The sequence below is a fragment of the Bufo gargarizans genome, chromosome 7, assembly GCF_014858855.1.
Source record: "Bufo gargarizans isolate SCDJY-AF-19 chromosome 7, ASM1485885v1, whole genome shotgun sequence".
Classification (NCBI taxonomy): Eukaryota; Metazoa; Chordata; class Amphibia; order Anura; family Bufonidae; genus Bufo; species Bufo gargarizans.
In genome coordinates this window covers 20,711,392-20,734,855 of record NC_058086.1, presented here as the reverse complement: position 1 = coordinate 20,734,855, position 23,464 = coordinate 20,711,392, and the positions used below count along the sequence as shown (strand labels likewise).

Here is a 23,464-nt window from a genome sequence, read left to right as displayed (position 1 = left end):
ATTGCAGGTACAGTATATATACACAGGTACAGGTATATAGCCTATATCCTTTCTAAAATGTTACTGGTTCAATAAAGCCAAGATCACTAACCCAGTACCTATGGAACTTATTTTTTTTATTTTTTAATACAGATGGAAATTAGTTAAAGAATGTCCATATATACAGGGGAAAATGGTATTAGCCTGATGGGACATCTTTAAAGCTATAATAGCAATGTGTGCGGTAGAGGTCAGTCGTAGAGTGCTAGTTATGGGGACTGATGTTACATAGTTAATACATTTGAAAAAATACATCAAAATTGCCAAAGTTGCCAAAATTACCATCCATTTCCATCCATCCGCATGTGAAAACCCCTCTTAAATGTATCATGCTTATTTTTATTTATAAAAAAAATTGTGATTTCAATATTCTCTTCATTTAAAGGGGTTGTCCCAAGAAAAATTTTGTAAAGATAACACACCAGCACCTGGATCTTAATTCTTTTGTATTTGCATGTAATTAAAGATTTTGTATTTATTAAATAAAATGTATCTGTATAGCTCCACCTGCTGTTTGTTATTTTTCTTATTTTTTTGTCCTGTTCATTGAGATGGCCGCACATGCCCAGTTTCATCCGTCAACTGCCTCCTGAGCTGTGATAGGGAGGCCATGGACACGCCCCCTGAGCTGCAGCAGAAAGGACACTCCCCTTCGGCATTCAACTTGATATAAATCTAGCAGAGCAATGAATGTGGAGATCTCTGAATCCATGTGAGGTACAGGGCTGGTCCTAGCTTTGTTAGAAAGGTATTGTCATGTACTATATGATGTCTGATTTTCATGGGATAACCCCTTTAAACCCAATCATTCCTGGTAGGCAAAGCTAAAGATATCAGGTACAATGTAATCAGTATGGGTTCCATCGATTAGTCCTTCTCCATTGGAATTCACAAACCAGCAGGGAGTTTTAATGCCTTTCCTGGGGTCCGATTTGTAGTCTTTTTCCGAACTCCTAAAATATAATAATAAATATTATAAATAGATATTATTTGTATACTTTCTTTTAAAGTAGCACTCTGGAAAAACGGATCCATTGTTATGCCTATTGCAGTGGGTAATGCATGGCACTTGACATACCATAACTCCATTTATTAGGGTGCCAGCACATGGTGCGGATTACACATGGTTTTTCCATGTGGGTTTTGTGCGGAAAAAAACACTGCAAAAAACCAGCAAAGTGTATGAGACTAGACAAATCTCAAGTGCACTTTGCATTTTTTTTTTTCCTTAGGTGTGGAAATTGACCTGCTTTGCACAAAATCGTGCCAAAAGACTATTAGTCTTTTCGGACCATTTTTTTTAACCCATGAGAACTAAGCCATTATCCTTATGAGGGCTTTTTTTTGGGGGGGGGGGGGGGGCAACATGTTTATATTTTTATATTGTATACAACGTAGTAGAAGCTGGAAAAAAAATCCAAATGGGATGGAATTGGAAAAAAAATGCAATCCTGCCATAATTTTATGGGTTTCGTTTTTACACGGTAAAACTGAGCTGTTACCTTCATACTACGGATCAGTATGATTATAGCGATACTACATTTATATAGTTTTTCTTGTGTTAATACTTAATAAAAACTTTGAAATTTTTTTTTGTTTTTTTCTTTGCTTCACCATATTCTGACGCCCATAACATTTATTTATTTACATCTACGGAGCTGTATGAGGGCTAATTTTTGCAGGATAATCTGTAGTTTTTTATTGATTAAGGCCTACTGCACACGAACGTGTGCTGCCCGTTGCCGTATTACGGACCGCATTTGCGCATCCGCAATACACAGGCGCGGTTCCGTGGGCATTCCGCATCAGGGATGCAGACCTATTCACTTCAATGGGTTCGCAAATCCGGAGGTGCGGAAGGGAATCACTGAATGGAACCCTACGGAAGCACTACGGAGTGCTTCCATGGGGTTTCGTCCCGTACTTCTGATCAGCAAAAATATAGAACATGTCCTATGTTTTTGTGGAACGGGCGGATCGCGGACCCATTCCAGTGAACGGGTCCGCAATCTGCTGCCCCACGGTCGGTGTTCGTGCAATTTGCGGCCTGCAGCATAGCCACGGGGCGCACACGTTCGTCTGCAGGAGGCCTAATTGTCACGATTAGTGTGGGGGGGAGGAACTCCACACTGAGCACAGGAGGGAAGGAGAACAGTAACTGGGCCTGGAAACTAGGAAAGAAACAGGTCAACTCCTAGACAACCCTAATCCGGGCCCTGATTACCTATCAATATGAATAGACCTTGAAGGTAGGAATATTCATAAGCAGGATACCTAGGCCCTGATTTCCCTATAAGGCCCTGTAATAAGTATTGGACCAGAGACAACCCATTCCTCCCCAGATGGACATATATAAGTCTCTGTCTTAGGCCCAGATACAACAACAGGGAATATAACAAATACATAGAAACGCGACACTTAACTTCTGTAGAGATGGAAGAACAGGAACACCAGAGAGGATCTCACACCAGCTCAGCCAAACCCAAATGAAGCTATCTACCGCATAGTCAGAAGGGTGGGGTGAAACTATAAAGGGTAGAAGTGATGACCACTGAGCAACAGCTGAGAAAAGGGAAATGGTCATTAACCCTATCAACACTAAATCAAGAGAAATCAAGGAGGCTGTTAGATTCCTCCACGCTCAGCCAATCTCCTTGATTTCCTGACATCAGTCACCTGAGGGACCGTGACACTAATAGAGAGGAAAATTCTGGCACCCGAGGTAACCACTGAAATAAAATCACCATTTATTTAAAAAAAAAAAATACATTGAGTGTATATGAATTTTTGCAAACTTTTTATAACATTTTTTTAGAGGTGAAGTGACAGCAATTTTTTTCTCTGTTACGACATTCACCATACTGGACAAATACGCTTATATTTTAGTAGTTTGGACATTTTGGGATGCAGCAATTCCTATGATCTTTATTTTGTTTATTTTTAATATGAAGAAGAGGGGGTGATTTGAATATAGATATTATATATATATATATATATATATTTTTTTTTTTATATACAGTACAGACCAAAAGTTTGGACACACCTTTTCATTCAAAGAGTTTTCTTTATTTTCATGACTATGAAAATTGTAGATTCACATTGAAGGCATCAGAAAAATGAATTAACACATGTGGAATTATATACATAACAAAAAAGTGTGAAACAACTGAAAATATGTCATATCCTTGGTTCTTCAAAGTAGCCACCTTTTGCTTTGATTACTGCTTTGCACACTTTTGGCATTCTCTTGATGAGCTTCAAGAGGTAGTCACCTGAAATGGTCTTCCAACAGTCTTGAAGGAGTTCCCAGAGATGCTTAGCACTTGTTGACCCTTTTGCCTTCACTCTGCGGTCCAGCTCACCCCAAACCATCTCGATTGGGTTCAGGTCCGGTGACTGTGGAGGCCAGGTCATCTGGCGCAGCACCCCATCACTCTCCTTCATGATCAAATAGCCCTTACACAGCCTGGAGGTGTGTTTGGGGTCATTGTCCTGTTGAAAAATAAATGATGGTCCAACTAAACGCAAACCGGATGGAATAGCATGCCGCTGCAAGATGCTGTGGTAGCCATGCTGGTTCAGTATGCCTTCAATTTTGAATAAATCCCCAACAGTGTCACCAGCAAAGCACCCCCACACCATCACACCTCCTCCTCCATGCTTCACGGTGGGAACCAGGCATGTAGAGTCCATCCGTTCACCTTTTCTGCGTCGCACAAAGACACGGTGGTTGGAACCAAAGATCTCAAATTTGGACTCATCAGACCAAAGCACAGATTTTCACTGGTCTAATGTCCATTCCTTGTGTTCTTTAGCCCAAACAAGTCTCTTCTGCTAGTTGCCTGTCCTTAGCAGTGGTTTCCTAGCAGATATTCTACCATGAAGGCCTGATTCACACAGTCTCCTCTTAACAGTTGTTCTAGAGATGTGTCTGCTGCTAGAACTCTGTGTGGCATTGACCTGGTCTCTAATCTGAGCTGCTGTTAACCTGTGATTTCTGAGGCTGGTGACTCAGATGAACTTATCCTCCGCAGCAGAGGTGACTCTTGGTCTTCCTTTCCTGGGGCGGTCCGCATGTGAGCCAGTTTCTTTGTAGCGCTTGATGGTTTTTGTGACTGCACTTGGGGACACTTTCAAAGTTTTCCCAATTTTTCGGACTGACTGACCTTCATTTCTTAAAGTAATGATGGCCACTCGTTTTTCTTTACTTAGCTGCTTTTTTCTTGCCATAATACAAATTCTAACAGTCTATTCAGTAGGACTATCAGCTGTGTATCCACCTGACTTCTCCACAACGCAACTGATGGTCCCAACCCCATTTATAAGGAAAGAAATCCCACTTATTAATCCCGAACAGCTGATGCCTTGAGCCGCGTACCTGGTCTGGCCGTTTGAATTGCTCCCGCATGTTCTCGGAGGTCGCTGTCGGAGGACGCCTGGCTGCCGCTGCTGGTTGCTGCTGGTGCGGGTGTTCCGCTCTCCTGTTGTGCCCCTGGACCCGGCTGCCTCGCTGCTCCGCTTCCTGTCCTTGCTAGCTGCTGCTCTGCCGTTTCGCAGCTCTCCCTGCCACTGCACCATCTGCTCCTCTGGACTTCCACCTTCCACCTTGCTGCTCCTGTCTGCCATTGGACTGCCTGTTACCCGGACGGATCTCTCGCTGCCACCCCACATCCATACTGCCGTTTCCCCTTCCCTTTGGTTTCGAACTGCTGTTGCAACTACGGCGGGGGTCGGAACTAAGGCACTGGACACGTGAGAACCGAGTTTGATTTATTTTCTACTCGCCGTACTGCTGATCTTTCCGCCTCACTACTACAATGAATGTATAACTTTTGTTGAAAAGTTCGGGTTTGCCTATTGCCTTTTTTCCCCCCTCCTCTCCTCCTCTGCGGTGCCTACTGCGGTGCCTACTGAAGGGGGAATATTGGAACCAACAGGGGGGAAAGGGGAAAGGAAAGGGAAATTTAGGGAGAGAGAGAGGTGGGGGAAGGGGAAGAAAAAAGGAAGGAAAAGGGGGAAAGGAAAACAGAAAGGAAAAAAGAAAAAAAAAAAAAAAAAAGAAAAGAAGGGGAAGAAAGGGGGGGAAAAAAACAAAGAAGTGGGGAAAATGGCACCAAAACGACGCTCAGCGGACTCCTCTGTTATTAAGCTGGGGGCTAAGACTCCAGAGAATAAAATTGACAAGTTTTTGAGATCGCCCTTTCTAAATGAAAAAAAATCAAGCTAAAATTAAACCTCCTGCCAAGCTGAAAAAATCTGCTAAAATTCCCCAAAATGATGATTTCTCTGAGGACGGATTAGAGGATGCAGATCAGGAGGCAGGTGAGGAAAGTCCCTCTGCACAAATACGAACTGAATATGACCCATTTGTCTTGGATAAAATCCTCTGTGCTGTGGAAAACAATGGCATTTTAGTCCAAGGAATGTCCACTCAATTGGGGTCCGTGCAGAGCGATATTTCTCTAATAAGAGAAGACCTAGCAAGGATACGGGATCGAGTCCTTAGTGTGGAAAAAATTGTTGACTCCTTACAAACTGACATGGGCATGTTGAAATCTAAAACGCTACTTCTGGCCTCAGAAAATCAAGCACTCCAAAATAAGCTAGAGGACCTAGAAAATTGGTCAAGGCGTAATAATGTCCGTATAATTGGATTTCCAGAAGGAGCTGAGGGCCGACATCTAGAGGAACAAATTAAAGATGTGGTCAGGCACAGTCTCGGCAGCGATAATTTCTCTTCCATGTTTCAAATAGAAAGAGCCCACCGAATTCCAGGAGGGAAGCCTACACCAGGAAGACCGCCGCGCGCAATTTTAATTAAATTGCTACTGTCCGCCGATAGAGATATGATCTTGAAAAGAGCAAGAGAATGCTCACCTATTGAATATCAGGGCACTAAATTGCTCTTTTTTCCTGATTTTGCGCGACAGACTCAGGAAAAAAGAAGAAACTTCATAGAGATAAAGAAACGCTTGGCGGCTAAGGAGATCAAATATTCCCTACAGTATCCAGCAAAATTAAGAGTAATCCATAAGGGGACTTCCCTCTACTTTGAGACACCACAGCAAGCGCTAGACTGGATGGATCAAATAGGCATCTGAAATCGCGCACTATTATGATTGAAGGGATGGAAGGGAGGGGGGGTTAGGCCGGGGGAGAACGGCCGGAGGTTAGAGGTTCGCTGATTAGCTCGGGCGGATCAAGGGAGAAGGGGGGGGGGGGAGGAATCCAACCTTGCAGGAATGGGTTTTTTTTTTTTCCCTTCTTTTTCCCTTGTTATAACTGATGTCCACTAGGATTGTAGCTTGGAATGTCAGAGGGCTCGGGGAATGGGTTAAAAGGCAAGCGATCATGGATGCAGCAAAGAGATATCTTCCAGCAATCATCTGCATAGTTGAAACTCATCTAACTAAAGAAACCCTGTCCCGTCTGACAACGGGATGGCAGTCTCAATCATATCACTCCACCTTTAGCGGCTCCTCCAGGGGTGTTTCGGTTCTTATTCATAATTCCATAGATTTCACCCTTATAAAATCACATATAGATGACCAGGGCAGATTTATTTTTTTACATGGCAAGCTGCATGGCCATAGTTATATTCTTGCCTTTTTCTACATACCTCCGCCATTTTCAATGTTCCCACTGCTTCAGCTAATGTTTTTTTTCGAAAAGAGACCAGAATGCCGCTTAATCCTGATGGGGGATTTTAATGCGGTTATGGACCCCAACAAAGATAGATTTACATTAGACGCAGAAAGGGGGAGGAACTTTTTTAATTCTCCGTTGCCTCAGTTTTGCTTAGAGGTGGGACTGGTGGACATATGGGAACATTTTTGCAGAGGAAAGAGAGTTTATTCTTGTGTTAGCAGGGGCGGCAGAGCAATGTCTAGGATCGATCTAGCATTCACCAATGAGAGCAACCTGAGTAATATCCGTAAGATGCGATATGGGGTAAGAACAGTTTCAGACCACACACCCGTTCTGGTTGAGGTTGGCAGCGTGGAGAATAAGGACATTAGGGGGCTAGGATTTAAGCTGAATCCATATTGGCTCACTATTATGGACAATCTTCAGTCGATTAAACTACTGATGTCCTCCTTTTGGGAGGTGAATCTACCCTCTGCTAACATCAACATAGTATGGGATGCCTTTAAAGCATTTCTGAGGGGTTTTTTTATAAGTGAGATTGCCGCAGTAAAGAGAACGTTTAGGAAGAAAGAGCAGGAACTGGACAAGACGGCTGCCCTTACAGCAGAGCGATATGCTAGCCAGCCTACTGAATACAATAGGGAAGAGATGCAGAAGGCTAGTTGTGCCCTAGGGAAATATGTAATAGAGAAGGCAAACCATAGGGTATTCTTTAAGGGGCTCAATTATTTAATCGAGTCTGGACGCCCGGGTAGGCTTTTAGCTAGAATAATTTCACAACAGGAAAAAAAAAAAATAATCTATTACTTCGATCCACAACGCAGAGGGGGAAACTATAGCAGATTTGGGGGGAATTGGGAATACCTTTTTACAATACTTTGCTCAGATATATAGATCCTCCCCAGGTCTGTCATCTGAACTGGCGATGCGGTTCCTGGAGAGAATTCCACTTCCTACTTTAAATGAAGCTCAAAAGGAATATTTGGAGGAGGGGCTGTCCCTCATGGAGCTGCAGGAGGCTCTTGGATCCATCTCGGGGAACTCATCGCCAGGATTGGATGGCCTTCCATACGAGGTCTATCGCAAGTATAGCGAGGTGATTCTCCCCAGGTTGCTACAGGTTTTTTCCCAAGCAATACAGGAAGGGCAACTACCATACTCTATGATGGAGGCCCTTATTGTTTTAATTCCAAAAAAGGATAAGGACCCGGCAGAACTGAGCTCCTATAGACCAATATCCCTATTAAACACCGATGCTAAGTTACTATCAAAAGTCCTGGCTAGGAGGCTCTCGCGGGTTATGCCCACCATTATCCACCCAGATCAAAATGGCTTCATGCCAAAAAGGGGTACCCATAACAATCTACACAGGCTATTCATGAATATTCAGTCCCCGGGGCATGGTGCCCGCTCCATCCTGTCGCTGGATGCAACTAAAGCCTTCGACAGGGTGGAGTGGATCTTTCTCTGGGAGGTCATGAAAAAAATGGGCTTTGGTCCAAGATTCATGGGGATGGTTCAGTTACTCTATAATTCTCCTGTTGCTAGGATCAGGATCAATGATTTGACGACAGAGAGTTTTACCTTGGGACGGGGCACCCGTCAGGGTTGTCCCCTTTCCCCTTTTCTATTTAATATTTATATCGAACCTTTAGCTGCCATGATAAGACAGGACTCGGAGGTGGCCGGTTTTGGCATAATGGGGAAGCATGACCGAGTATCCCTTTACGCAGATGACATCCTGGTTTTTATCCATCAAACAGACACCACTCTCCCTCGAATAATGGACCTTGTTGGTCTTTTTTCCGATCCATCTGGACTGCAGATCAACTGGGATAAGACCGTTCTCCTCCCTATAGATGAGCTGCGAGGTGAATGGAATAACCAATTAACAATTTCTGATTCAATAAAGTATCTGGGGATAACAGTTTCTGCCAAACCTCAGGAATATTTACAACATAACCTGATTCCTTTGCTGATGAAGTTGAGAGCCAAAATTAAGATATGGCAAAAAATCCTGCCAGCAAGAGCGGATAGAATTTCATTAATAAAAATGGTAGTGCTGCCCCAGGTTCTTTATATCCTGCGCAATTCGCCCATATGGATCCCAGACAAGTATTTTAGACTGATAGATCGTATGATCAATGATCTATTATGGGGGAGGAAGCGCGTGAGACTGAAGGCACTCTATTTTTCCATGCCTTACAATCGGGGAGGTCTTAACCTCCCCTATTTTAGGGGCTACTTTGTGGCTTCCCAACTCTGTCTTTTTAATGACTGGGAAAATAGCCCTTTTTGTAGTAGAGTGGTGAAAGATTCAGGCTTCTCGGATTTTTTCACCGTACTGGAATCTGACTATCTAGCAAATATCCCGAGCGGATACTCACTTTTTTGTAGAATGGCCATAAAGACCTGGCTGGCCATAAGGAGTTGGTGCGGAGTTAAGGCATCACTCGTCTGCACCCCATTATGGCACAACTCAAAACTTCTCATTTTAAATTACTTAAGCTGCCGCCAGTATTGGAGGATCAAAAATGTTCAGTACCTACATCAAGTAGTCAGTGGGGGACAAATTTTGTCCCTCATGGAACTAAGGGCAAATTTAGGTGAGGTGGCTTGGTATGCATATTTTCAATTGAGGTCCACACTCTCTAGCACTCTAAATAGTCACTCTTTTATTATAGATACTCCCGCATTTTTACACGATTTAATTTGTAGGAAAATTGTTACGAGAATTAAATTATCATACTGCTATAGACACTTAATGGATAATTTCTTTTTGGATGTTCTCTCTCCAGGGCAGAGAGCTTGGTCCTCTCTCCTTGCAGAGGCGGGTCATCCAAATTGGGATAAGATAGGGGAAAGCTTAAAGCTGGTTTCACACAATTTTAACCACATTGTTGTACAATTTAATATTTTGCACAAAATTTATGTGACACCCTTATGGCTACATAGAAGAGGACTCAGGGTCTCCTCCGAATGCCCACCTTGTGGTGACTCCGAGGCAGATCACTTACATATGTTCTGGGATTGCCCAATGGTGAGCAGGTATTGGAGTTTGGTCCAAAAAAAACTGGCGTGTAAACTTAAAATTGTTGTCCCTTTGTCCCCCAGGATATGGGTCCTAGGAGACCTATCTGAGGTTAATTACCAGCCCACAAAATGCCACCTCTTGATTAAAGTGATGTTTTTGGCTAGACTACTCATTTCTAGAGCTTGGTTTTCCTCTTCCGCCCCAGACTGTAATAACTGGCTGAGTTTAGTTGAGAAAGTGAAAAGCTACGAGAAGATACTTCATAAACAAAGAGGATCCTACTTGAAGTGGAGTAACCTATGGAAAGACTGGGACACAGTTAATTAATTAATTATGATTTTTTTTTTTTTCCCTGCAAGGTGGGAGGGTTGGTGGGTGGGGTGAGATAGGGGGATACTCCATTTGTCCGGCTCGCTCTATATGTATTGCACCGGGGAAGAATGTGAAGATATATTTGAGCACATGAGGATCTCTAGGAATGTTGAGGATGGGGGGACTTTCCGGCATTAAAACAAAGGTTGTAACTTTTGTTTATTCAGAAGGCTATATACATCTGCTTACTAGGCTCCGGATCCTGCCATCCTCCTCAGCTAGAGTCCTCCATTTGATTTTTAAAATATTTACACAATTATGGATATTTCTATGCAATTATTGTCAATTACGTCCATAGACTAGATTTGACGGACGGATGGACTATAAATTATTAGCTATGTATTTTGGTTATTAATTTCCTATTAAAACAATAAAATTTATAAAAAAAAAAAACCTGGCAGGGCACACCTGTGAAGTGAAAACCATTTCAGGTGACTACCTCTTGAAGCGCATCAAGAGAATGCCAAGAGTGTGCAAAGCAGTAATCAAAGCAAAAGGTGGCTACTTTGAAGAACTTAGAATATGACATATTTTCAGTTGTTTCACACTTTTTTGTTATGTATATAATTCCACATGTGTTAATTCATAGTTTTGATGCCTTCAGTGTGAATCTACAATTTTCATAGTCATGAAAATAAAGAAAACTCTTTGAATGAGAAGGTGTGTCCAAACTTTTGGTCTGTACTGTATATATATTTGTGGCAGGCCTCAGACCCTTCCTTCAACTGAACGGATCCCTTGATCTCAGCACGATGAAGCCATTCAAGCCCTGGGATTGCAACACTTCTGGGGTTTCACCACAATTGACCTTGGCATCTGAGAGGTTAAATGTCCGTTCCGGGTGTCTGCTATTAAAAACAGCAGAAATCAGGAGGCTATGGCGCCCATACATCTACAGAGGTCGTGATTAAGGGGTTAAATAAATACATTGTCCTAATAAGCCTGGAAATATACCTCATCTAGATTTTTCATACATGAGCTGAGCGGTCTGATAGATTTTAATGAGTAAGAACTGGTCAATACAGACAACCATAGCTATACTATTTCAGGAACCTCACACTTGCTGCCTAGATATTGAGTCAGAAGACATACTAAAAACTCATTTACTACCTTGTCACGGTCAGCTGCTTATTCTTCACGTTCATTGTTGCAACTTGTTTGCCTGTCTTTTCATTTTCTTGAAGGTTGGATATTTCATAATCAATACCATGAAAAAATTGTCCTTTAAAAACAAAATATGCAATAAAGCTGCAATGAAATATGATAAATGATGAAATCTGTAATAAAACACAGATTATAAATATTTCTCAATGATGACATAATGGTAGACCATAAAATATTGAAATATTAAAGGGTTTGTCCAAGTTATTTTTATTGATGACCTATCCTCAGCATAGGTCGTCAATATTAGATTGGCGGGGGTCCGACACCTGGCACCCCCTGCCGATCAGCTGTTTACTTCATTGTTTACTTGCTGTTCGTTGCATCTACAACGGTAAGAAGGTGTAATTACTGTACACCTAAGCCGTCCCATTCATTTCTATGGAACGGCTCGTTCCTATACACTTGTATAGGAGCAAGCCGTCCCATAGACGGCTTAGATGTAATTACACCTGCTTACCTCTGCAGATTCGACGGAGAGAAAGGAAACCATGAAGAGAAGGCAATGCTGATGCAGTCTCTTCACCCAGCTGATCGGTGGGGGTGCCGGGTGCCGGACCCTCACAGATCTGATATTTATGACCTATTCTGAAAATAAATTGCAAAACACAATATACTGAGAATGCTTACCCAAAAGTCCATGTACTTCTTTAGAAAATGTATGGTCATCTACAGTGTAAAAGCCTAGGAAATTCATAGGAACAGGATGATTTTTCCAAACTTCATGCAAAATAATGAAAAATGTTGCTCCTTCACCAAATGATAACGTCAGATTTTCTTTCTTGTTGATTACCAGATTAAACCTGAAAGATTTCATACATGAGACCCTTTCTAGACTTTGAAACTAAACATTGATACAGTCCAAGAATACAGAGCATGTTGTATTTTAATACTGTGTTTTATATACCCCAATTTGTTCAATAAAGAGGATGTCTCCTTAAAATACTGTACTGTAAGGCCGAATGCACACGGCCGTTGTTCACGGCCGTGAGCGGTCCGTGGAACCACGGCCTGGATTCCTCCTGAGAGCAGGAGCGCACGGCGTCATTGGTTGCTATGACGCCGTGCGCTCCCTGCTGCCGCCACAGTACAGTAATACACTGGTATGATCTATACCAGTGTATTACTGTATTGCGGCGGCAGCAGGGAGCGCACAGCGTCATAGCAACCAATGACGCCGTGCGCTCCTGCTCTCAGGAGGAATCCAGGCCGCGGTTCCACGGACCGCTCATGGCCGTGTGCATTCGGCCTAATCCTAATTGTATTACAAGCAGGAGACTCCATTATATGCTATACTTCTTTACTGGACTCCAATCAACAGCAAAGTTTAAATAAAAATAAGAAAAAGAAAAATATGTCAAGAAACATGCAGTGAGATACACTGGCAGCCAATCAGAACACAGCATAGGATATATAAGCTCCTGTAATGTGCCAATCCTCCTCTTTCTTTGCTGTTGACTCCAGCTAAGTGTACCGTTTTTTAAATTCACCTCATAGATATTTACCACATATAGCTACTACCACGGTACCTCACCATTTCCTGTGGTAAAGTGGTGCTTGTTTTGGGTTATCACCCAAATCTCTTACACTTCCCCTTAGTGTTAGGATCTTACTTTACCACTTCCCTGCTACTGTCCTCTGGTGGCTTAATCCACTCCCTCCGACGAGTCTGCATTTTCTCCCCCATGAGAAGACGCTGCTCTCCGCTGTGTGAGACCGACAGCCAACGCTGGTCATCAGCTGTGCCTCTCTGCACACAATCCCCTCACTGCCTCAGACTTGACACTGAAGAGATTTTCCCGCCAAATTTCAACTCTCTGCTCCATTTACCACAAGTATCCTTTCATATAACAGTTACAGTTTTTATACACAGTTTCCATCATAAAAGTATCTATATATGTCTTTCTGATAGCATTTATAAAGGGTTAGCTTTATATAGACAGTGAGAACACACAGAGAGAATGCACCAAACAGATAAAACACTGACTATGCTGGCAAGACATAAGTAAAGGTATTAAAAGCTGAGACTTTTGCCAATATGTTCCAGTCATGGAGATATCGGAGCCCACATGCACCACGTCACGGTTTCTCAGCATAGCAAGGGGTCCTAACGTGTTCACACCATAGTCAGAGCAGTGGTTAGGACCCCTTGCTATGCTGAGAAACCGTGACGTGGTGCATGTGGGCTCCGATATCTCCATGACTGGAACATATTGGCAAAAGTCTCAGCTTTTAATACCTTTACTTATGTCTTGCCAGCATAGTCAGTGTTTTATCTGTTTGGTGCATTCTCTCTGTGTGTTCTCTATGATTGCTACATTCTGTGTAGTTTGCTCTTGTGGTGCATGTGGACCGCGTCGATATCCTCCATTGTATGCATATTTTGCTGGGGTTAGTCGATTACTGCGGTCCACATGCGGTCGGGCTGCTCCCCTAACTAAAGACACGCTACAGTGTCATGGGCTGAGCAGCTCCTCCAGAATTGCCACTAAATTTTTTTTTTGTTTTTCATTTTCTGTCTTATATAGACAGTGGTTTGGCATATTGTATCTACATTCTGCCTCTCCTAATCACCTCATAGGTTACCATCTCATTATCACCAGCTGCTGTGCTATGCTGTGGTGCAGGGAGCTAATCACTCACTCTCCACACCACAAGCACAGGACATAGAATTTTGCCATATGTTACATTATTGAAATTCTTTTATTCCTTGACAATTGTTCATATAGTCCTCATGGCTGAAGGGAATGCTGAAGCAGCCTCAGACCCTCAGGGTCTTAAATTTTTGGACAAAAATTTCATCCAGTCTCTGATGGAACAAACCATACAAAAGTCAGTTCACGCGGCATTAAACTCTGCTATGTCATCTATGCACGAGGTTATTAATAAATCTGTGGCCCAAGCCATATCTCATTCCGCCACTCCAAATTTACCTCAAGCGATTCCGGCCACTCTGTCGGATATTTTTTTGTCAGCGGAAGATTCCGCATCTAATATCGCGCAGGACTTTGTGAACTGCAGAACCAAAGGTGTTGTATACATTTGCCAGTGCAGCTGTCCCCTAGACTACATCGGCAAAACTAAGAGGGAGTTTAGGAGAAGGATTTGCGAGCACATAAACGACATAAAAAAACAAAAAGATACACCGGTGGCCCATCATTTTAACAACTGTCATAAGGGGGATGTGGCCAGTGCTCGTTTTTCTGTATTGCAGGTACTCCCTTTACCTGAAAGAAAAGGTGATTGGGACAAAAAGATTTTGAAAAAAGAGGCCTTGTGGATCTATCGGTTCCAGTCCCAATCTCCACTGGGCCTTCACGAAAGACTAAATTTTACATGCTTTATCTAATATTTTTCCCTGTTCCTGATAATGCATCTTTTTTCTGTCGGTGGGTAGTTGTAATTATCGTGTTGGTATGTTAGCCCCCAACTGATCAAATCGATGCGTAAAGCATCTCATTTTATAGGTGACTCTAGTATCCGATCACCTCATCTTTATAAAGTTCTGTGTGGCCTCCCTCCAATTGTTAGGGGGTAACACAGAGAATTATCAAATTTTGGTTTATAAATTCATTTATCTATCTGAAAAACATGTATGAGATCCCTTTGCCCCTCCTGTTTAAGACTCCTACTGGAGGGTGGAGAGACACTTATTACTTCTAACAGCTAGCCATATACCCTTTTAGATGGTCCCAATCTCTGAGGGGCCTCTTTTAAGGGCTTCTGCAGCAACTGTCGGCATAGGGGGTGCATCTCGTCCGATGATGCGTTCCATCGCTGCGTTGCACCGGGCTCAAGTGACTGACGTTGCGTCACTTCCGGTTTCGCCGTGTGCTCCACCTTGCGTTCCGTGTTCCCGGAAGTGACTCGTAGACACTTGCGGCTCAGCATGCGTTCCAAAGGCCGGAACTAGCTCTTAGAGCGTCCGGAAATGAACGCTGGACAGCATGAGCCCTCAAATAGCTGTCTCCTCCGTAGTGGGAGTCAGCTTTGGACCCACAAGGCCCGTCTTGTTGTCTGGATAAACCCCCATCTCTCCCGCCGGTAAGTTAAAATAGCTTTCTGAAGCATTGTATATTTGTAAATCTATGGGCCTTGACCTGAAATGATGTCTATCTATAACTACTGTCTGTGGGAATGTCACACCTTTTATGCATTAATGAATTCAATGAAGCAGCCTGTTTAATTATGTTTTATATCCAATACTGAGGGCTGTCCTGGAGTCATGTATAGGTGTCCTCTGTGCGGCTTTTTTCTGCATTGTTGACTTGCCACTGACAGCCTCTTTTTCTAGTTACACCCTTTTTTTTACTCATTTCTAGGCATCTTTGAACGGGACAAAAGAGGTATTCCTTCCTCTTGGGGACCGACAATAAACGTATTGTGGGCTTGATATCTGGTCACAAAGTTAAGTACCACCAATCATATTACCCCCTGATGAACCTAATAACTATTAGGCGAAACGCGTCGGGGATTATTAGTGAATATCAGATTTTGTTTTTATAAAGAATAACGGTGACATTTATTCCATAAAGAGCACCTTTTATTCTTTATTATCCTGGAGTATTTGTTGTGTAGGGATAACTAGGGACCGGCTAGCACTAGGTTGGGGGACAGGGAACCTCCACCACCAGGGGGCCGCCCTGGGCACAGCAGACCTCTAGGGATTCTAGGGGTAGCTGGTTCTTGTTTCTAGCCCTGCAATTTAGCAGGCTAGAATTATTTCCCCGTACCCATCTATTTATTTAAGTGCATACCCTGTCACTATGTGTGTTTTTCCTCTTGGGGGCTACTACTCCCCCACTAAGTAACCCTAATAAATGTAGGTTTTTTTAACTGTTGGTATATACATACCTATACCCACTTATTTAATAAAGGTATTTTTAAAAAGTCACTTTCTATTGACATATGCCCTAATATCGCGCAGGGCCTTCACAGACAAGGCAAACGCTCTTACAAACACTGCTTTATAATTACCGATCCTCAGCGCAAGAAACAAGCCAAAATGGCTAAAACTAAAGAGGATCAGGTTCATACTTCAGGTTCATAGAAAAAAGCGTACATTCAGATGTCAAAAGTTTACATCCCACACCATCCGCCCCTGAGGAGTTAAAAACTAAGCGGGCTCTAAAGGCTTTGACTTCCCTAGTTAAGCCCAAGACATATATTACATCTCTGAGCGAATCTTCCTCGGATGAAATTGTCTCCTCTGACAAAGAGGAGAATTCGGAATATGAAGACATTTACGATGAGGAAAAAATAATTTGGCTCAAATACTGCGGATTCTGCCATTTTGGATGCCGCAGGAAACCCATTTTTCAATCCTAATGATATTAAACACCCCAGATCAGGGGAATGGGTGCCCCAAGCCCAGGTGGCTAAATTTCTAAATTTTTGGATAAGAAAACCCCTGGATAAGTCGGCCTGTAGCAAATTGCGGGCAGAGTGCCCTATACCCACTTTGCAATCAAAAGTGGCAAACACCCCTGACTTAGATTCAACTTTGGTGAAGTATTTAGCCAAATCGGGGAAAAACCCCAAGAAAAGCGTGAGCCGCTTCTTCAGGGCCATTCAAGATCGATTTTTGGATTTACTAGGGCCCTTAACAAAAATCCTAGATTTGACAGAGGAAGCCACAATTTCAGATGCCCCTATAGATTTATAGTGATAAGCGGGAGGTGCCATATTCGATTTCGCAATATTTTGCGAATATTCGATTCAATATTTGTTTTATATTTGTCAAAATCAAATATTCAGCATTATTCTATTTATCGCGAAAATTATGCGATTTAATTATTTGCGTATTGCGATTTTATTTTAACTGTATAAGGCATAAAGGCAACTTTCCTATTGGTTGACTATGGCACTATGTCTATGTGTATTATACGAATGTTCGCTATATTGCTATAACTTCGTATTTTAGAATATTCGTAATATTCTAAAAAACAAAGTTATCGAGATTTTGTGATATTCGTTAAATTCTTTTCTATGTCGCTCGCTATTATACGTATTGTATTCTAAATAATTCTAATTACTGATTTATAATTTTCCTCTTCATGTAAGATAGTTTATGTCATGCGATAAATCAGCAATTAAATATACAAGTGAATCGCATCGCATAAGGGCTGTATGCTATTGGGTTGGCTTGGTCAAATAGACGAAGATAGAGAATATAGCACTTCTTATATCAACAATTCTACCAAGCCAACAGTTACTTACAGTTGGCTTGGAAGAATTGTCGAATATAGCGAATATAGTGCTATATTCTCTATCTTCGTCTATTCGACCAAGCCAACCCAAGAGCATACAGCCCTTATGCGACGCGATTCACTCACATATTTAATTGCCGATTTATCGCATGACAAACTATCTTACATGAAAAGGAAAATTATAAATCAGCAATGACTCATTACTGATTTATAATTTTCCTCTTCATGTAAGATAGTTTGTTATGCAATAAATCGGCAATTAAATATGCGAGTGAATCGCGTAACATAAACTATCTTACATAAAGAGGAAAATATAAATCAGGAACGATTACTAATGAGAATCGTTACTGATTTATAATTTTCCTCTTTATGTAAGATAGTTTATGTTATGCGATAAATCGGCAATTAAATATACGCATGAATCGCATCGCATAAGGGCTTTAAGCTACTATATGCTATTGGGTTGGCTTGGTCGAATAGACGAAGATTGAGAATATAGCTCTATATTCGACAATTCTACCAAGCCAACCCATTAGTGATAGTAGTAATTTTTACTGTCACAAAATTTGTCATAGTAAATTACTAGCACTAATTTTGTGATATTAAAGTAAATTACTAATATGACTAATGGGTTCAGTTGGAAAATAAAAAGAAAATTCGTTATAACGAATATATCTTAGTATATTCGAAATATTTCGTGAATTTACGAAGTTGTAATATTCGTACGAATATTTCGCTATTCGAATATTCGCGCTCATCCGTATAGATTTACGAGAGCGGTGTGTTTATTTGGCAATATTAACGCCTCCATTTGCATGGAAAGAAAACTTAGTATTTTAATGAAGTTGGACCCCCAACTTATCCATATAGCATCATCTAACAGTAACACCCCCATCAGATGGCTACCTTTTTGGGGATTTCTTTATTAAGGCATTAAACAGATACGTAGGATTGTTTTCATCACTTGACAAAGCACAATCCTACATGAAAAAAGTTTTCCAGGGTTGTGTTTTTGGGAGGGCTGGGAAGAGAAGAGGCCAGTTTCCCAGCCATCCGACCCACGTAATTCAATATCCAAGAGGCCATCCCCGAGTGGACAGACATCCAGCTCCATCTCACTCCTTCAACCCAACGCCCTTTTTTCCCGGTAGAGGCCAACCCTGGAGGGCGAGAGGCCATAGAGGTTTTCCGAGAACCAGACCCTCGGCAGGCGAGTGTCCCCAGCCAGTATTTTTCACAAATACCCCTAGGGGGCAGGATAAAAAAAATTCCCACGTTTGGTCTCTGATTACATCAGACTCATGGGTCTTAAATACGGCCTCAGGATATCAAATAGAATTCCTATTTCCACCAATACAAACACACTCACCTCATCCAATAACTTTCTCAGAGTCAGACCGCACACTAGTTCAACTAGAAATAGAGGAACTCTATTCCAAAGGCGCTATTATTCCAATACCCTCAGAATCCCCAGGATTTGTAAGCAATCTCTTTCTAGTAAAAAAGAGAGATGGTGGTCACAAACCAGTTATCAATTTGAGATTCCTCAACAGTTTTGTGCTTTACCAACACTTCCAAATGGAGGGAATTCATCTCCTGAGAGACCTTTTGTTACCGCACGATTGGCTGGCAAAAATAGGTCTCAAGGATGCTTATCTCACAATACCTATGCATCTACTGTCCCAGCCATACCTCCAATTTGTTTGGGAAAGCCAGAAATGGCAGTTTGCCAGCTTGCCTTTCGGTCTTTCCACCACTTGGTGTTTCACCAAACTATTAAAACCAGTAGTATCTCTACTGCGGTTCTGAGGTGTTCGTCTGATAATATACTTAGACGATTTACTCATTATGGCCCAATCTCTGCCCCTCATACATCTCCACATTCAGTGGACCACGACCTTGTTGACCAATCTGAGATTCCTTCTAAATCTCGAGAAATCTGTTCTAATTCCCTCTCGGGAAGTAGAATTCTTGGGTTTTCTCATCAACACTCAGTCAGCCATTCTGAGTCTCCCTCCCAGGAAACTGAAAACCATCTGAAGAGAGATTCGGTCAGTCTTGAACAGACAGCGGATCTCACTTCGCACTTTAGCTCGGATAGTAGGTTGGCTATCCTCCTCCATTCAAGCAATTTTCCCCCGCTCCTCTACATTAGCGAGCCCTCCAACACTTGAAAACCCATCACCTCAGGGAAAGTTTGTGATATTCAGACGAAGTATCCCTTTCCTCGGATGCCAAAGAGAAACTCCTGTGGTGGTTGGATCACATCTAATTATGGAACGGGAAGGCCATCTTTAATTCGGTTCCAGATCTAATTCTGGAATCGAATGCCAGTTGCAGCGGATGGGGTGCCCGGTGCGGCTCCTTATCCACTGGTGGCAAATGGTCCGAAGAAGAAGAGGCGCTACTTCACATCAATTGCCTGGTTTTTCTCCCTCAAGAGTTTAGCAAGACACAGATCGCACTGTTGCATTCTCTTGCCGATGGACAACAACCCTGCAGTACAGTATGTGAACCGTTTGGGAGGCACCAGATTAGAAATCCTGGCCAATATAGCGAAATAATTCTGGCACTTTTGTCTCGACAAAGACATTACACTGAAGGCGGAATATCTTCCGGGCCTTTCCAACTCAGTTGCAGATTGGAACTCCCGCTTCCTAAGGCTGGGTTCAGACCTGAGCGGAACGCGCTGTAAAACGCTCAACAGGCAAGAACCAATGATTCCCTATGGGAATGGTTCTCACCTGAGCGTTTTACAGCGCGTACAATCGCGCTGTAAAACGCCAGACGCCCCAAGAAGTACAGGAGCTTCTTTGGGGCGTCTTGTCTCGCGTTCCCGTACATAGACTTCAGCGGGAAAACGCGACAATGGGCGTTCGCTTGTCTCTGTATGCGCGATTGCAAACGCCCGTACAATCACGCATACAGAGCGTACATTCAAGTATGCTCAGGTCTGAACCCAGCCTAACAGACCACAGTGACTGGCGTCTAGATCCTATGATTTTCCAACTCCTCGACTCACTGTGGGGCCCTCTCCAAATAGACCTTTTCGCATCATGAATAAACCGCCAGCTTCCCAAATTCTTCAGCTGGCATCCCGACTCAGAGTCGTTAGGCACAGATGCCCTCCTCCACCTCTTGGCTTCGAGAACTCTATATGCGTTTCCCCCCTTTGCTCTCATTCCGAGAGTACTGTTGTTGACCAGAACCCAGAAATCGACGATAGTCTTTATGACTCCGTTCTGGCCTACTCAGTCTTTGTTTCCTCAACTTCTGGGGATGACCATAGACTTTTCACGCTTATTGGCAAATCATCATTCGATTCTCCTGGACCCTTCCGGGAATCCTCATCCCTTAATCTTGTCAGACCTACTTCATCTAGTAGCATGGCTCATCTCTGGTCAGCAGAGTTTGATATCGGACTTTCCCACTCAGCTCAGGATATCCTCTCAGATGCTTGGGCCCTGGGTACCAGGTCTGCTTACAGATCAGCCTGGAGACTTTGGGCTGATTGGTGCTTACAACGGAATGTGGATCCCGTTCACGCACCTATGGTACAGGTCCTGAATTACCTATCAGCATCGGACGATTAACGTTTATCGTTCAGCAATTTCTTTTTATCACGCTCCGCTCCAGAATATGTCAATAGGTAAACACCCCCTTATCTGTAAGTTAATGACATTCCACAGACTTCCTTTACCCAAGTATCATTCTACCTGGGATGTTACTGTGGTACTTAATCTTTTTGTCTCCTGGGGAGATAATCTCCTATCGTTAAAGCTCCTTTCTTTTAAATTGGCTACTCTTCTATGCCTCCTCTCTTTCAAAAGAGTCTCCGATGTCAGAGCCCTAGACATACCCCAGAGACAATTTTCCCCACAAGGCGTATCCTTCTCCATTTCCCGGCATACTAAGACCAATTTTCCCTCCGTTTTTTACCCTGCCTTTCCTCAACAAGAACATTTGTGTATTGTTTGTTGTCTTAAGGTCTACGAACATAAGACTGAATCTCTTAGGCAACCAGCTCATTCCTAATTATTAATATCGTTTTGTAAACCTCACCTTCCGGTTTCATCCCCAACTCTAACCAGATGTATTAGGCAGTCTATGCAATTAGCAGGTATCGATACCTCCGTATTAGGGGCTCATTCCGTTCGGGGTGCCTCGTCTACAAAGGTTAGGCAGGCTGGTGCCTCTCTATCTGACATTCTTAAGGCAGCCGACTGGTCGTCAGAATCCACATTTAAAACATTCTACTTTCGACCTGAACTTCATACTTCCATGTTCTTAATCTATTTGCATAATATAGAGTTCAAGTTTATTACTCATGTATTGTATTAGCTTTAAACATGCATAGAATGGAGTCTCCTGCTTGTAATAAAATTGGAGATTTTCCTAGCTGTTTGTGCAGGAAAATATAGATTTTATTTAAGACAGGAGACGAACATTATCCCACCCTATAACCCACCCTGTTTCTGTTCTCGTCTAGTTTAATATTCTTCTGGGAGTCTTCAGTCGATCTCTTCCCTCGACATGGCTCATTGAATTTTGGATGATTTCCAGTTTTTCGTTCAGGAAAGACATGTGAGTTCGTTATTTCTGTTTGTTTACATCAAAGAAAGAGGAGGATTGGCACATTACAGGAGCTTATATATCCTATGCTGTGTTGTGATTGCCAGTGTATCTCACTGCATGTTTCTTTACATTTTTTTCTTTTTCTTATCTTTATTTAAACGTTGCTGTTGATTGGAGTCCAGTAAAGAAGTATAGCATATAATGTTCATCTCCTGTCTTTAATAAAATCTATATTTTCCTGCACAAGCAGCTAGGAAAATCTCCAATTTTATATAGTCTATTAGTGCCTGGGTGTTCTGTCCCCACATGAAGGCGAATGAAGGTGTAACTGATGATGACCTTGTGACTGTCCTACCTTCGTATCCAAGCAGTGGAGCAGACCGGACCGGCAGATGCTCAGGTTAGATGGATCCAGACGCAGACATGAGGATGCAATCAAACGTGGGTTTATTTGATCCAGAGCAGTGACATACAGTGATGCAGTAGATGCTGTGATGTGGATGTCTTTGCTGAGGCTAACTGCTGAGGCAACTGCTGAGGCAACTGCTGGTCAAAAACTGATGCCTTCACAAGCCAAGGTGTGAGTCTCCAGTCACAAGGAGTGCAGCACTGAAAATGGCTACAGGAAGTGACCAGGACCAAGGCTGCAAAAACCACGCCCAGCAGAGAAAAACTTTATAGATAAGGAACAAGGCGTGCAGCATACGAATTCCGGCCAGCAGATGGCAGCAGAGAAACAATACATAGAAACAACATAGTAAAAGGAGATATAATAATACGGTGCAGGAATTAAATTTGAAAAGAACAGCACACTGGGAAAGTCATAAAGGAGGAGTCACCTTCTTGGGAATTCCCACTTTTTTGTTAGGCCTCATGCACCCAGCCATGGCCCGGCCATTGCCGTATTGCGGCCTGCAAACAGCGGGTCCGCAATATGTGGGCACCGGTCGTGTGCTCCCCGCATCACAATCCGGAGCTTCGGTGCGGAATGGAGGCACGGAACCTCACAGAAGCCCTACGGAGTGCTTCCGTGGTGTTTCTGTCCGTGCCTCCGCACAGTAAAAAATAGAACATGTTAAATTTCTTTGCAGTGCGGACCGATCACGGACCCATTTAAGTTGAATGGGTCTCAATTCGTCCTGCCTGCCGCACAGACGTTGCGGTCCCCAAAGCACGGAACGGCCGTGTGCATGAGGCCGTAGGGAGAGTTCACATCACCGTTATTTTTCCATTCTGCATTCAAAGAAAAATGGCTCAAACTGATGCCAAATGTGCATAACAAATTTCTTTTTTACAGGATACTTTTTTTTTTTTTTTTTTCTGTTCTGATGGATCAGAAGAACGGAAAAATAATGGTGATGTGAACTCGCCCTAAGTAACATCAGTTTCTGCATTGGCAGACGCGGACAGTACATTATATTAAATG

The 23,464-nt window shown here is 42.7% G+C and overlaps 1 protein-coding gene across 2 annotated transcripts in view; it reads right to left on the bottom strand.

Annotated features, from left to right (window-relative positions):
- Positions 1-718: 718 nt before the first annotated feature.
- The window catches only part of LOC122944029 (inter-alpha-trypsin inhibitor heavy chain H3-like), a 110,050-nt gene continuing 87,304 nt past the window's right edge, over positions 719-23,464 (bottom strand). For both annotated transcript variants that reach the window (XM_044302229.1, XM_044302230.1), the window contains 3 exons: positions 11,885-12,057; positions 11,204-11,315; positions 719-992 (listed from right to left, as the gene is read on the bottom strand). In XM_044302229.1, coding sequence (XP_044158164.1) covers positions 845-992; positions 11,204-11,315; positions 11,885-12,057 — 433 coding nt within the window. In that variant the 3' untranslated portion in view covers positions 719-844. The remainder of the gene's footprint in view (positions 993-11,203; positions 11,316-11,884; positions 12,058-23,464) is intronic.